General features: G+C 34.4%; 1 protein-coding gene across 5 annotated transcripts in view; it reads left to right on the top strand.

Moving 5' to 3' along the window:
• The window catches only part of Zc3h13 (zinc finger CCCH-type containing 13), an 84933-nt gene that overhangs the window by 28035 nt on the left and 40790 nt on the right, over positions 1-16108 (top strand). For all 5 annotated transcript variants that reach the window (XM_021257869.2, XM_013072046.3, XM_087197336.1 and 2 more), the window contains exons 8-10: positions 6516-6713; positions 9670-9980; positions 12537-13001. In XM_021257869.2, coding sequence (XP_021113528.1) covers positions 6516-6713; positions 9670-9980; positions 12537-13001 — 974 coding nt within the window. The remainder of the gene's footprint in view (positions 1-6515; positions 6714-9669; positions 9981-12536; positions 13002-16108) is intronic.

Here is a 16108-nt window from a genome sequence, read left to right as displayed (position 1 = left end):
AATTTTCCTCCTGTCTGCTGTCTTCTACACTCAGTCCATCAATCTCTAACTTAAATTTTAAGTTTTCCATTAAGTTTTCCCATTTTTCCTTATAGAACATAATTTTTGTTCCTTTTGTGTACCTATCAGATTTTGTTTATACCTTCTTATTAATATTAATTGCCTTTTACAGTATATTTCAGCTATGACATATATGTTTTACAACCTCTGTTAGATTAAGCTCCTTGAAAATTGGGATCTTGATGGTTCCTTGTTCGTCTTCCCACAGTGCCTACTTTGCATAGAGATTTGGATTGTAATTAATAAGGCATTCAGTAAAGCTGACTTGAACTTTCCTTTGTTCCTGGGATTTAGTAAATATTGCAAAGGCATGTGGAGGAAGTTGAACCAAGTGATATGATCCACTTGCTATCTGCTTGCCTAACTAATTATATAACTTTACTTCAGTTCTATTCATTTCTCCAATAAACTGTATATCAGAAATACCTTATCTTCATTTTCTTATCCTTTCTATTTATGACATCTTTGAAATTTAATCTCTTTACAGAAAGTTTTAATAACTGTTTAGATGACAGTTTCATCCTCTTTTTGTAATACTATCTCACTTTCTGCTTTATTAGTAACTCATCCTTTGATAAATATTTGGCCAATTGATTTAACTATATTTCCTGTATTCTATTTTGTAGTTGACTTTAAGATGATGTATTAGTTTAATAATTAAATGGAAAGACCTGAAAAACAATACCTTGCATACACAAAGAAAACATTAAGTATAGTGGTTTGTTATGCAGGTCATATTGACTAGAGTATGTCAGATAATGAACTTCTAATTTCATTGGTGGTCATACATTAAGCTGTTTGAAGATATATTAACCACAAGTATTAGAATTTCGGTTAAAATTCAGTGGAGTCTTTCAGCCAGGGCTAGTAAGTCAACTGAAGTGACAGGCAAGTAAATACACTCTTTTGGGGGATGTGGTTTCATAAGGGTTTATTTTTTTAAGATTTTTTTTTTTTTATTGGAGCATGTGTGCAGTATGTAATGTTTACATTCCTTGTGGGGAATTGGTACATGTTCATAATACATCTTAATTTCTTTTTTTATCCCCTTTCCCTTCCCTCCTTCCCCTCCTACATCTCGTGATCCACTTCCTTTTTTTGTACATGTTTGCAGTACATAATGTTTAAGAGTGGCCTAGTCTTAAGTAGGATATCATATTGATTGGATGGATACAATTACTGACAAACTAAAACTTGCACTGCTCCCTAAAAGCTGGCATTTCTCCTTGACATTCTTTTTTATCTTAAAAATTTTTGATAGAGTTGCCAAGTATTGACTATTTTTGTTTGAAATGGAAAAAGTTTTAGAAATATAGATATTACCAGTTGGATGCATAAAAAGATACCACATAAATAGGCAGTTAGATGTATGGCTAATGTTGGTGTAAGGTAAAGATGAAAAATAGATTGGGTCTTAATATTTAAAAAATTTTTTACTTAAGTAGGTGACCCTGTATGTGATAAGAAACAAGGATAAGGACCAAGATGGCTAAATTTTCTGAATGCTAATTGTGACTTGGATGCTTTTATCTTTTTTAAATCTTTCAGCAATTTTGAGGACGATACTATCCATTTTTTGTGTGTATGTGGTAGCGGGAATCGAACTCGGGACCTTGTGCTTGCGAGGCAGGCGCTGGAACCACTGAGCTAAATCCCCGGCCCATATCCATTATGTTTTTATATTTAAGGAATCTTGTGACTTAAGAACTTAATAGAAAGTAAGTTTTAGGATGTAGGCTTAAATCTTCATCTATAAATATTAATAGTAAAATGAATGAATTTTGAAAATTCATTAGATATATGAAAAGAAAGAGCTGCTTAAAAAACCAGTACTGACTGAACATTTAGCAGATGGCTTACACAGAAGTGTTAAAATGGAAACCAGGAACAAATTTAAGTATAAATTCAGGCATAAATTTGTTATGGTTTGCAAGGATATTGATGTTATGAGAGCTGTAGATCTTGAACCAAAAAAAATCTGTAAACAAGGACATTTAGGGAAAAAAATTTCAAGTGGAAATAGAATAATGAGATTACCAAATTTAGAATTATTAGAATGGTTGCTACTTAAAAGAAAAATTACTGTACTAAATTTGAAGGCAAGTTTATGATATTGCATTATATAAGAGAGATGGGAATGACAGAAGAATTTGACATAGGAGATCCAAGAGATGCGGTAACTGTATAAGAGAACTTTAAAGAGATGTGTGTCATAAAGTGATGAAATAAAAATAGATCTAGCTGAGTAAAAAATGTGAAATTTCAGATTGGAGCAGTTTATGAATGCTTGCTGGCAAAGGTTTTTTTTTAATTTAAAAAAAATTTTTTAAGTAACTTTATTATCAAACATACAAAAAATTAAAACCATTCAAAGAAGAACAATGCAAGGGGAAAAAAACTACAATAATATTCAAATATAGTAGAACTCAACCAAAACAAAACTGAAAAGCACTTAAACATTTTTCCGTGTAACCTAAAAAAGTATCTCAAGCACCAACAAGACACCAGAGGATGTGATTTGTTTCAGAAAGATCCCCAAAACCAACATTGAACAAATAATGATCTGGAAAAAACTCCAGTTAGCAGATTCCACATAAGCCAAGCTTCTCCCTAATCTAAATTTCAATACAGTCATATGACATGTGATGGAAACACAGTCCGAGAAATATGTTATTAGGCCATTTCATCTTTGTGTATCCTTAATTACACTTTCAGTTTCTTACACTAGAGAAACTATTCGGTATTTATACATGTGTGTCCTGTTTATTTCACTTAAGAGGAAATAGCTGCATCCATTTAGCTATAAATATCTCTAGTTTCTGGTTGTTTATGGCTGAGTAGTACTCCATTTTATTAAAAAACTACATCTTCTTTATCCAGTCTCCAGTTGATGGGCACTTGAGTTGTTTCCAAGCTTTCGGTATTAAGAACTGTGCTGCTATAAACATGGGTGCATATATATCGCTGTGGTGAGATTCTTTTAATTTTTTTGTGAAGATACCCAGCAGGGGAATAGCTGGGTTGAATAGGACCTCTAGTCCTAGTTCTTTGAGGTATCTCCATACTGAGTTCCACAGTGTTTGCACCAGTCTGCACTCCCACCAACAATGGAGAAGGGCTCCTTTCTCCCCACATCCCCACCAGCATTTGTTATTAGATGATTTCTTAATAGCAACCATTCTTTCTAGGGTGAGGTGGAATCTCAGTGTTGCATCTCTCAAATGACCTGTGCTTTTGAACATTTTTTCATATATTTATTTACTGCTTTTACTTGTCTGAGAAATGTCTGTTCATTTCAGATGCCCATTTTTTTGTTTGTTTTTGTTTTTTGGGGGTACTGGGGATCGAACTCGGGACCTTGCATTTGTGAGGCAGGTGCTGGAAGATGCCCATTTTTGAATTGGGTCTTTGAATTTGGGGGTTCTGATTTTTTTCAGTGCTTTATATATTCTAGATAGTAGACCTTTGTCTAAGGTACAGTTGCTGAAAATTTTTTCTGACATTGTAGGTTGCCTCTTAGCTCTGTTGGTGGTTTCTCTTGCCGTGCAGAAGCTTTTTAATAAGATGAGATCCCAGTTGTTGATTCTTTGTGCAGGTTCCCGTGCCACTGAGGTTTTGTTTATAAAGTCTTTTCCTATACCAATATCTTCAAGAGTTCTACCTAATTTATCTTCCAGCAAATTTAGTGTTTCTGTCCTGGCAAAGGTTTTTTAAAAATAAATTTTATTTTATTTTATCCCATTTATGTACAAAAGCTTTGTTTTCACTTTTTCCTTTATTTTTACTTTTTTTCTTATCCCTTCCTTTCTCCTTGCCTCCTCCTTTGTTCCCCTTCCCATTTGAACACTTTCTTCCCATTTCCCAACATCCATTATATATCTCAATCCTTATTTCCACATTCAGTTTCTCACACCAGAGAAACAATGTGATATTTAAACGTGTGTCTGATTTACTTCACTTAAGGGTATGGTCTCAAGGTCCATCCATTTAATTATAAATGTCTGAAGCTCATCTTCTTTATGGCAGAGTAGTACTCCATTGTATAAAAAAACCTACATCTTCTTATCCACTCATCAGTTGATGGGCATTTGGGCTGTTTCCAAGATTTAGCTGTTACAAACTGTGCTGCTGTAAAAATGGGTGTGCATGTATTGCTGTGGTATGATGCTTTTAATTCTTTTGGGAAGATACCCAGCAGGGAAATAGCTGGGTCAAATGGAACCTCTAGTTTTAGTTTTTTGAGAAATCTCTGCACTGATTTCCACAGTGGTTGCACCAGTTTGCACTCCCACCAACAGTAGAGAAGGGTTCCATTTTCCCCACAGCCTCTCCAGCATTTGTTATTGGTTGATTTATTTTCTTTCTTTCTTTTTTTTTTTTTTTTTTTTTTTTGGTACCAGGCATAGAACTCGGGTCCTTGTGCCTGCAGAGCAGGCGGTGAAACCACTGAGCTAAATCCCTGGGCCTGGTTGATTTCTTGTTAGCAGCCATTCTTTCTGGAGTAAGATGGAATCTCAGCATTGTTTTAATTTGCATCTCTCAAATGACCAGTTATGTTGAACATTTTTTCATATATTCATTAGCCTTTTCTAATTTTTTAACTGAGAAGTGTCTCCTTATTTCAGGTGCTGATTTTTGCATTGAGTCTTTAAGTTTGGGGGGGGTCTGATTTTTTTTGGAGTTCTTTGAATATTCTAGATAATAGTCCTTTATCAGAATAGCTGGTAAGAAATTTTTTTCCACTTTATGGGTTATTTCTTCACTCTGTTGGTGCTTTCTCTTCGCAAAGTTTTTTCTTTTTTTTTTTGGTACTGGGGATCGAACTCAGGACCTTGTGCTTGCGAGGCAGGCAGCAGAACCACTGAGCTAAATCCCTGGCCCTTGGCAAAGTTTTTTTTGAAAGTATCTGGACTTGATGAAAATTTTTTTCCGTGCGCTAGTGTTTTATAAGTATCTCAAAAGAAAAAATCAGGTTACCTAATAGGAAAAAGGTGTGACTGTCTTGGACATGTTATCTACAGTACTAAATGCTATAAAACATAGCCGTTTATAGAGCTGTCAGGAAAAATAATTTGGACATAAAAATGCTATTATAGTCAGTTAAACTTTTTTAGCAATGAGGCAAACCCAGTCAGTTTTTTTGTAAAAGGGACCAAAGTTAAAATACCAAGTGAAAGATAGCTTATACCTAAAAATCAATTATAATTTGATTAAAGACATAAACATGAGGGCCAGGGATTTAGCTCAGTGGTTTCGCCGCCTGCTGCGCAAGCGCAAGGACCCGAGTTCGATCCCCGGTACCAAAAATAAGATATAAACATGAAAGGCAAAATTCCCAGATTTTAGGATGCCATCTTTGTGATCTAAGAATTGGGCAAGATTTCTTAAACCAGATTCAAAGATTTAAAGGAATGCTCACTAACAGTACTTGAGATTTCAGTTGTAAATAATTGTGTTTTCATAATGATCAAAACTTGGAAGCTACATTAAAAAAACCCTGTGGATATGAAATTGATTAAAGAAGTTTGGAAGCATCTATCAAGGAAATTCTTACAGTCTGTAACAATGACTACCTTAATCTACTGTTTTAGAAAAATGTCCACACTATGTCCGTGTTCAGTGCAAAATATAATGCACTGTAATATGTGTGTGAGACAGGAAAAAAGATGGCAATATTAAGAGCCATTTTTATTGATGAGAAATTAGTTGTGACCCTCCCAAATATCATTTAGAATTTATTTTCCTCATTCTGTAGGTTGCCTCTTCACTTTTGATTATGTCCTTTGACACACAATAGTTTTTATGTTTGATGTAGTCCATTTGTCAAGTTTTGCTTTTGGTACCTATGCCTTAGTTGTCATAATGAAAAAATCATTGCCAAGTCCAGTGTTACGAAGTTTTTTTTTATGGTTTCTTCTAAGAGTTTTGTAATTTTAATATTTATGTTTAGGTTTTTAGTTCATTTTGTGTGAATTTTTGTGTATGGTATAAAGGTCTTTTTATTTTGCATGTGGATATCTGGTAAAGAAAGTATGGAAGTATCAAGTGTGTTAACAATTGTTATTTGGGAGTATTAGTGTTATAGATGATTTTTACTTCAGTTTCTTTTCTGTACTGTACATATAGACTAAAAAATGTAATCCAAGCAGTTGTTTTACTTTATAATATTACTTTCTTTCCTAAAAGTTTCTTCTTTCCTCACCTCTATTTTTTCTTGCAAACCTATTCTTTAACATTATATAATAATAAGCACTAGTAATGTAATAAAGAGCAAGTAATTTAATTCTTTGCTCCTTTCTATGATATATTTTCCCCCTCAATATTGATACCTAATGTACAACATAATAGAGGCCATTAATTGGAAGGAACACTTTTTTTACAAGAGCACTTAAAAATACCCACTTAGCCTTTTAGAAATGTGTAGACCTCTAATTATAACTTTGTGTAACCTTCAGGAATTCAAAAAGCAACCAGAGTAAAAAGAAAGGGCCACGTACTCCTAGTCCACCCCCTCCTATACCAGAAGATATTACTCTGGGAAAGAAATATAAAGAGAAGTATAAAGTGAAAGACAGGATAGAAGAAAAACCAAGGGATGGAAAGGACAGAGGACGAGATTTTGAAAGGCAGAGAGAAAAGAGAGACAAACCAAGGTAAGGAAGATTTTGTTTTTAACAGTATTTCTTTTGTATTTACTTTTCAGAAACTCAGTCATTATTGTCATGGGTTTGTTTTCAACTATGTGTATGTATAATATTCCCATAATGAGCTAAACAATTATTAAACATAATTCAGTAAACATTAACTTTTAAAACTTACTGAAAATTTTTTTATTGTGGTAAAAACATAAAAATTACTATCTAAATTAGTTTTAAGTATACGGTTCAATAGTATTGGGTATTATAAACCTTGTTGTGAAATATCTCCAGAACTTTTTCATCTTGCAAATTTGAAGCTGTACTTTTCAAATAATAACTGCCTTTGTTTTCCTTCTCCCAGCCTCTGTAACCTTTATTCTATACTGTGTTTTTGTGAATTTGACTACTTTACATGTCTCATATAAGTAAAATCATACATTATTGGCATAAAGTCCCTAGGGTTCATTTGTGTTATAGTACATGGCAAAATTCCCTTATTTTTTCAGGGTGAATAATTTTTTGTGGGGGGTAAATAATACTTATTTATTCATTCATCTGTCGACGAACATTTGGGTTCCTTCCACCTTTTGATTGTAGTGAATAATACTGCTATAAGCATAGGCCTGCAAATATCTCTTAGGAGACTCTGCTTTCAGTTCCTTTGGATATATAAATAGAAATGAGATTGCTCATTTACATAATAGTTGTGTTTTAACACATCTTTTCTTAGTCACTAGACTTTCAAAAGAGTAGTAAGAGTAGAGAAGAAAATGTAAAGATATTTAAATTAAATGTAAAATTTTCTGAAACTGAAAAGATGAGTAAGGAGAAAATAAAGTTAAAATGGTAAAGCCTTTACTTGACAAGACATTAGTGTTCTGGTCTTACATCTTAGCTTGATTATTTAAACTAGAATTGAAGTTTTTTCTTTCATGCTGTAGACACCAAGTTGCAATAGAAATGTGATTGAGCTCTATTAGGTGGTTTTTATAGATATTATGAGTAAACTGTTTTGGTTTTTCCATTCTATGAACTAATCATGAAAGGCTATTGTAGACACTTGTGAAACAATTTTAATATATTTGAGAAATAAACTCACAGTATCAGTTCAATAGGAAGACATTATTAATTTTGATATTTCTAACATGACTAGCACTTGATGAAATTGAAATCAAAAAGTACCCAGATAAGCCAGGCATGGTGACACATGCCTGTAATCCCACCACTGAGGAGGCTGGAACAGGAGGATCACTGCAAGTTTGAGGCGAGCCTGGGATATGTAGTGAGTTCAAGGTCAGCCTGAATTTTACAAAATAAGATGCTGTCTCAAAAAAAAAGTACCCAGATAATAGTGATTTTCCTGTTCAATAGGATATATTTGTTTGTTCGTTTGTTTTTGGTACTGGGGATCGATCTCGGGACCTTGCACTTGCAAGGCAGGTGGCAGAACCACTGAGCTAAATCCCCAGCTGTGGTAGGATATATTTGAATAGCCATCATTGGTTTTCCAATATCAAGCATTTCTACTTGTATCTAAAAGTAAATAAATGCTACTTAAGAGTCAGTTACAGTTTAGTGACTTATGGCTTTTTTTATATTAAAAAAGAACAACAGTTTTTTAAAAGCATAAAGCTAAAAGGAATCATAAATCACTAGGTATTTAGATGAATCCACATAGCAAATTTTTATATTTTAGTCAACTATTATCCAAAAGCCCTTTTTCTTTGCCTAAATTTTTGTTCTGTGAATCCTAATATATATGATCACTTTCCTGACTTACTAATATACATTTTATAGATTTAAACCTTTTATTAAAAGATATACAAAGGCATCATTTATATACAGCAACGTATATAGCTGTGGTTTTCAACCAGGGATTATTTTGGCTCATAGGGGATATTTGGGGGTATCTGAAGTCATGTCACAACTCAGATGAGAGTGATGCTCCAGACATCTAGTGAGTATTGGTCAGGGATGCTGCTGAACATCCTACAGCGTTATACAAAATGTCAGCAGTGAAAGGTTGAGAAACCTTGATTTAGGGTTAATAATGATTTTGCCATCATTTCAGATATCTTAAAAATAAACATTTATCAAAGGAACTGAGTGTAATTACAGAATACTTTGTCTAGAATGTCAGAATTTTTCTTAAAAAAAGCATTGATAATTAACAGGGCATGTGATATCTAGAATGTTATTTTTAAACATTAGACCTGTTTCCTTTAGGTATTGCACAAATGTGTGTATTTCATTTCCTGTCATGCCCACACTATGACATAACAGACTGTAATAGTTACTCAGTTGTACTTTGTATTGTCGTAAGTGGTTCCTCTGGTAGGAGTAAAATATAATTTGAAGGAAGCTTTAGTTAAACAATAATTATATGCTGAATCTTAATTTGTGCCACCCACAAGAAAAGGCAGATTATTTAAGATAACCCGTAGCATATACTTGTCTTTTCCTTAACCCTACAATTCTTTTACAGTTCAAAATGTCAACCCATGCAGCATAGACTTTGCTTGGCTTTGCTGGTGGTAACTCCCCTTTTCCCACAACCTTGAATTTACTTCCATTTTCACATCTACTTCCTATCTAGATATTATGACTGTGTTTTCTCTGTGGCTGTTCACACTTTCAGATTATCAGAGTAAATTCCATACTTTAAGTTAGAATAGGTAGTCTTTGCTCAGGAAGAATGTTGCCTGAAAAAAGTGGCACCAAAGCTTGGGAGATAGGTACTGAATATCTCTTATAGAGCTATTGCTCTCACTTGGCTTACAAATCAGATACATCTTTAAAAAATAACTTAGAGTTTTACAGCATTGTGAATTAGAATTTATCCTAGAATATTACCTATATTTTTAGCTTTATCTTTTACATTCAATTTTGTTTTTCCTTTGACTAGAATTGAAGGCTCTTGAACAGGTTTTTAAAAAATAACTAATTAACTTTTTACTGTTTACCCTCATAGATCTACTTCCCCGGCAGGACAGCATCATTCTCCTATATCTTCTAGGCATCACTCCTCATCTTCACAATCAGGATCGTCTATTCAAAGACATTCTCCTTCTCCTCGCCGAAAAAGAACTCCTTCACCATCCTACCAACGGACGTTAACTCCATCTTTACGACGTTCTGCTTCTCCTTATCCTTCACATTGTTTGTCTTCTCCTCAGAGAAAGCAAAGTCCTCTAAGACATCGCTCTCCAATGCGAGAGAAAGGGAGGCATGACCATGAGAGGACCTCACAGTCACATGATCGGCGTCATGAAAGGAGAGAAGGTATGCACCAATTTTATCCTGTTATTTTTGCTTAATTTTATCCTGTTCTTATGTAGATATTTTCTTTATTAAAAAGTCGAGATTCATATTTATTGTTATAATAAGGAATAGAAGATTGTGCTGTATTAAGTCCTCTGTTACCTACAGACTAGAGTTCTTAAGGACAACAGGAGATTATAAAAGACAGGAATGTAGGATAAGTACAAGAAGTGGGCATGCTAAGTTGGTCTTTTATTTAATTAGGGTGTTTTACTCTGAGTACTTTTGGCTATTTGATTCTTAAGAGTGCCCCTTTCTATTACTTAATGTGTTATTGAACAAAGGAAGTAAAGGGAAGAAAAGCAGCAAAATAGGAAAGAGTTTAAAAGTGTTGAAAGTGTTTTGATAAAGAAGTTAGGGCTGGAGAAACTTTCGGAAATTCAGTGCAACCAAGTCATTGAATTTCTAGCTATAAATCCATAATAAAGAAGTAAGAAGGCCGAGAGTATAGCTCATTGGTAGAACTCTTTCCTAAGTTGTGCCGGGCTCTGGGTTCTATGATTGGCACTGAAAAAGGAAAAGAAAAGAAAGTAAGCAAAGCCATTTGTCTTTTTAGAGTTCTGAGAATTAAGTTAATGTTAGATAAGCTGTTCCTTATACAGGCTGACATGTGCACAGTCAAATAGCTTTCATCTCTTTCTGTGCATCTTGCCTTTGTTTATTTAACTTTTCCTCATTTCTCCTGAGTTAGTTTTGAACAAAGAGAATACTCAGTAAATACTTGTTTACTTGCAACATTTCTGTTTAATAAGCATTTTAAATCCCTGTCTGTGAGTATAGTATAGTAATCTCCCATGAATGATTCTAAACTTAGTTCCTCTCTTCCTATCAATAATCCAAGCAGTATTTAATCTTTTTATTCAAGAAAATGGTGGATGTATGTGTAAGGGGAGAAAAAAACCCCTGTTTTATAGACTTAATCCTTTTGTACGTGATTCTGGAACCAGATCAGTGCAATAGTATATATGGAACTTTGTGGTATATTTATGAAACACATGATGGAAACATTAGTGCAATGTTTATGGAACATTTGTAAGATCAGAAAAATCTCTTATACCTATCTGTTAATTTTAAGAAGACATTTAACAACTAGAGCAGAACAAGAATATAATATACATTTAATGACTACTTATCAAAAAAACTATTATGAAATATACTAATAAAGGGAAAGTAATATGCCTCATAGAAATGCTTCTTTTTATGATAAGAACATATGATACAGGAAGAATCTTTTGTAATAGGATGTTTCTTTAACCTTCCATAAAAGAGATTTGGCAAATGTTTATTCTCTATTTAGATGTCATTTTTTGAAATAAGGATAATTTCAGTGGAGTTATAGGGAAGTAAGTAAAGAATAAAATACAATAATTAGATATATTTGTAAGGACAGATGGCATCGTGAAGAAAGGAACTGGTACTAAATGAACACATTTTTAAGGCTGGTGGTGTAAGAGGGGAGCTCATAGTTGTACAAAGATGGGGATGGTGATATATCAGATTCTTGCCTCTTGCTTCTGTCCTTAAACAGCATTTTTGGGTTGTAAGTATGTAGACAAAGGCACTGGCCAGGAAGATTGGTTATTGAGGTGAGGGTCTAAAGGCCTTGTGCATACTGGATGTTTGGGTCTTTGAGAAAGTCTATGGACCTAACTAAAAGGGATAAAGAAAATGGACATAAGTTTATATTTTAGGCATAATGCTGCTACAGTTGCTAAAACATCTTCAGATTAGGACAATTCAAGTATGAAAGCAGCTTGCAGAACTTGATTTTTTTTAAAAAGGGCAGGATTTATTTTTGATTCTTATTAAATTTTTTTTGGCTACATGTCACATGTATGTTATAGTCAATTTATGCCTTTTCTATGCATATTTAAATAGTGGTTCCTAATCTTTGCAAATTCCCATGAGGGTATGGGGTTGACTAAGCCATCTAATCTTTGGGCCTCTTTCCTTGATATATAAAATGACAGATTTGGTTTAGATAATCAGTGAGGTTCAGTTTTTTAAAATGAAAATTTTTTTTCTGTGATATATTAGAAAATCCGTTAAGTGAGAAAACTGTAAAAACTGTTGCACACATGAATATAATACTATTAAGAGCTCAGGAAAAGTGAGTAACTATTTATTTGCCAGTGGGCTTACTGTGAGCTATTCTCCAGTGCTTAAGTACAGTTGAGCTGGTCATATGTGTCCTGGTCTACTTTATACTTAGTAGATTTGGTTAACATCATTGTATATCTAGATCTAAAAGTGGTTTCTATAAAGTAAGTCATCAATAATGTAGATCCACTTATTTGTTTCATTTGTTTAGGATCAAGTGTTAATAAAATTATCTTTTGAATTTTAACATACAGATGGTTTTAATTTTATTATTTGCCCCTGTTTTCTTCTTTTTTCTTGCAAAGAACATGAATTACTTATGTAATAAAATTTTAAAAGCTCTGTATTAAATATATTATCTTGCTTCCTGAAAATTTTTTAAATGAATTACATTTGATTTCCAAAATTGTGTTACAGAAACTAGAGGCAAAAGGGATAGAGAAAAGGATACAAGAGAGGAACGAGAGTATGAGCAGGATCAGAGCTCTTCTAGAGACCACAGAGATGACAGAGAACCCCGAGATGGTCGGGACCGGAGAGATACCAGAGACACTAGAGAACGAAGGGAACTGAGAGATTCCAGAGACCTCCGGGACTCCAGGGAGATGAGGGATTACAGCAGAGACACGAAAGAGAGCCGGGATCCCAGAGACTCTCGGTCCTCTCGTGATGCCCATGATTACCGGGACCGTGAAGGTCGAGATACTCATCGAAAGGAGGAAATGTACCAAGAAGAATCCCGGAGTTATGGCAGAAACCACTTGAGAGAAGAGAGTTCTCGTACTGAAATAAGAAATGATTCCAGAAATGAGTCTCGAAGTGAAATTAGGAATGACCGGATGGGCAGAAGTAGGGGGAGAGTACCAGAGTTACCTGAAAAGGGTAAGTATTTCGGCTTGTCAATGAACTGTATCTTGTATATTCATTTTTAAAAAGTTTATTAATACATGTTTGCAGTAAATGAAGTCTACATTCATCTTAGGAAGTAGTTGCATGTACAAAACATATCTTGGTTCTTTTTTTATTCCCCTTCCCCTCCCCACCCACCTCTCTCTGTCTCTAGATCCCCTTACCCCATTTTCATTATTATTGTTATTTGTTTTTCAGTTCATGTTTGCAACATAACAATGTTTACATTCATTCTGGGTATTTGGTACATGTACATGAAACAATTTAAATCTTTTTACATCCGCTTCTCACCCTCGGTCTCTTGGACCTCTTCCCATTTGCAGAAGTTCTATCGCCCTGTTTCCTCTTATCAATCTTTTATTTTACTCTTTACTTGTACTTTGAGTATTCAAATGAGAGAAACCATACAGTATTTAAGCTTGTATGTCTGATTTATTTCACTGACCATTATATTTTCCAGGTGTATTCATTTTCCTACAAATGTCTCAGATTTATCCTTTTTTTTCCTTTTTTGTACTGGGGATCAAACTTGGGTTCTTGTGCTTCCGAGGCAGGCAGCGGAACCACTGAGCTAAATCCCCAGCCCTAAATTTATCCTTCTTTCTAGCCGAGTAGTATTCCGTTATGTATAGATACTACATTTTCTTTTCTTTTTTTTTTTGGTACCGAAGATTGGTACAGGACCTTGCACTTGCAAAGCAGGCAGCAGTACCACTGAGCTAAATCCCTAGCCCAGTACTACATTTTCTTTCTCCACTCATCTGTTGATAGACATGTAGGCTGCTTCCAAGATTTAGCTCTTTTGAATTGTGCTGCTATAAACATTGGTATACATATATCACTCTATCTTGTATGTTTATATAGAAAATACTAAGCCTCCTAAGACTTCTAAATATATAATTTCTTACATTCATTGTTATTATTTTGTCAAAGTATTTCTCAGTGAATTGAATTTGTGATCTTCCCTATAAATTCTGTATTAGAATTATTAAAGTAGCAAAACACAGGGGCCCCAGGATGGGTTAAATACCTCCTGGTTGGGGTCATGCCTACTATCTTGATTAACGTGGAATACTAAGAAAATTACTATCAAGCCAAACATTAAAATTATAAAAAAGTAATTTCTAATAAACTGGTATATGTGATAAAATAATCATTAAAATAGTTAAATAGTATATTTTCAAAATTGGTGGCATCATAAAGACTGATTTATGTATTCAGTATTTGCACTTGTTTCAAACAATCACGTACTGAACGAAATTCCTTTTTTTTGGTATCAGGGATCTAACTGGGGTCCTTGTGCTTGCGCAGCAGGCGGCAAAACCACTGAGCTAAATCCCAGCTCCCCTAAACAATCACATACTGTATTGGCATCTTGAGCCATGTCTCTTCCTTGAGAAAGCATTACTAATACCCGGATGACTGAAACGTTATTCATGACTGTAAGCTTGGACTTCTTTCTTCAGCCAAACCTTTCTCTACCTCAAACATTGCTGCAGAACTCTTATTACTCCTATTCTTTTCATTGGTTTGTTGATCTCTTTCCCTGGTCAGTATTATAGCTTCTCATTTAAGTGTTGATTTTCCCTCAGCTTCTTCATAATTGTCCTCACTTTTCTTGGTTCTTTACTTTTTTGTGTAAATTTTAGAAAACAGTTTTTAATTTCATAAAAACTTATCAGATTATTTCAAATGTATTTATTGACATATCTTTTCCCATTAAGGTTGTGTGTGTGTGTGTGTATATATATATACACATATATATGTATATGTATATATATTTTATTCCCAGGTACCCTCTATTTTTGTTGCCATTATAAATGGTATATACATACATATTTTTAAGCTAAATTTTTTTTTTTTGGTACTGGGGATCGAACTCGGGACCTTGCACTTGTGAGGCAGGCAGTGGAACCACTGAGCTGAATCTCTGGCCCTTTTTCTTTTTTTTGTTGTTTTTTGGTACCGGGGATTGAACTCGGATCCTTGTGCCTGCAAGGCAGGCTGCAGAACCACTGAGCTAAATCCCTGGCTCCCTGGCCCTTTTTAAGCTAAATTTTAAAATAATGCATTCACATGGTTCAAAATTTCAGAGGTACACCCCAAGCTATTAGTGAAAAGCTTGTACTTTTCTGCCCCAGGCCATTTTTTACCAGCTTTGTATATATATCCTTCCCAAAACATTTGATACAAGAAAATGTGTGTGTCCATTATGGCTTTATGTTTTTCTAACCTTTTTCAGACAGTGTTTTTTTAGTGAATAACTGTCTACATGTGTACTAAATGAAGTCTTTTTAAACATTACAGTTTCTAATGCTTATTGCTGATGCATGGAAATGGTAATTAATATTTGTATATTGATCGCAAGGTTGTTGTGTTTTTCTAATAGATCTAATTAAATTCTTTTAACAAATATATGTGGGAACAGACTGGGTGCTTCATTTCTAATTAGTTTTAGTCAGTAATTTGCTTAGCATGTTATGGCTATGTATGCTGCTTGCCTGGGATTTAGCTCAAGTGGTTCCACACCTGCCTCCCAAGCCCAAGGTCCCAAGTTTGATCCCTGGTACCAAAAAAAAAAAAAAAAAAAAAAAAAGATATGCTCGTAAAGCCTCCTCCTCTGCTCATAGCCCTCTTGTGAAGGTGATTGGTTGGATCATGGGGGCGTTTTGGCTGGCTTGGTGTTAGAAGGTGGGCCAGGTCAAAAGAGGCGGGTCCCTGGGAGTGTGACCTCGGAGGTCACAACTGTCTCCCTCTTTGGCTCTTCCCTTCATGCGCTGCTTTCTGGCTGCCTTGAAGTAAACAGCTTTCCTTCGCCTAGGCCTTTCCCACACGCTGCTGACCATGTATGGATTGTAGTTTCTAAAATGTGAGCCAAACTAAACTCCTCCTTGAAGTTGTGAATGTTGGGTATTTTATCCTAGCCATGAAGAAAGTGACTAAGACACCATCTCTGTCAGTGCTGTACAGTGTCGAACATAAATAAAATGGTTCTTTTTGCTTTGCTTCCAATTTTAAAGTATTGTTGCTGCCATTAAATTTTTTGCGGATGCTTTTTATTGTGTTAAGGGTTCTCCTAA

Source organism: Heterocephalus glaber, unplaced genomic scaffold (assembly GCF_053883595.1).
Source record: "Heterocephalus glaber isolate CG9 unplaced genomic scaffold, H.glaber_assembly_v1.0 deba00001666, whole genome shotgun sequence".
NCBI classification, from domain to species: domain Eukaryota; kingdom Metazoa; phylum Chordata; class Mammalia; order Rodentia; family Bathyergidae; genus Heterocephalus; species Heterocephalus glaber.
Note: the sequence above shows the minus strand (reverse complement) of the source record. Positions and strands in the feature narration are given on the sequence as shown.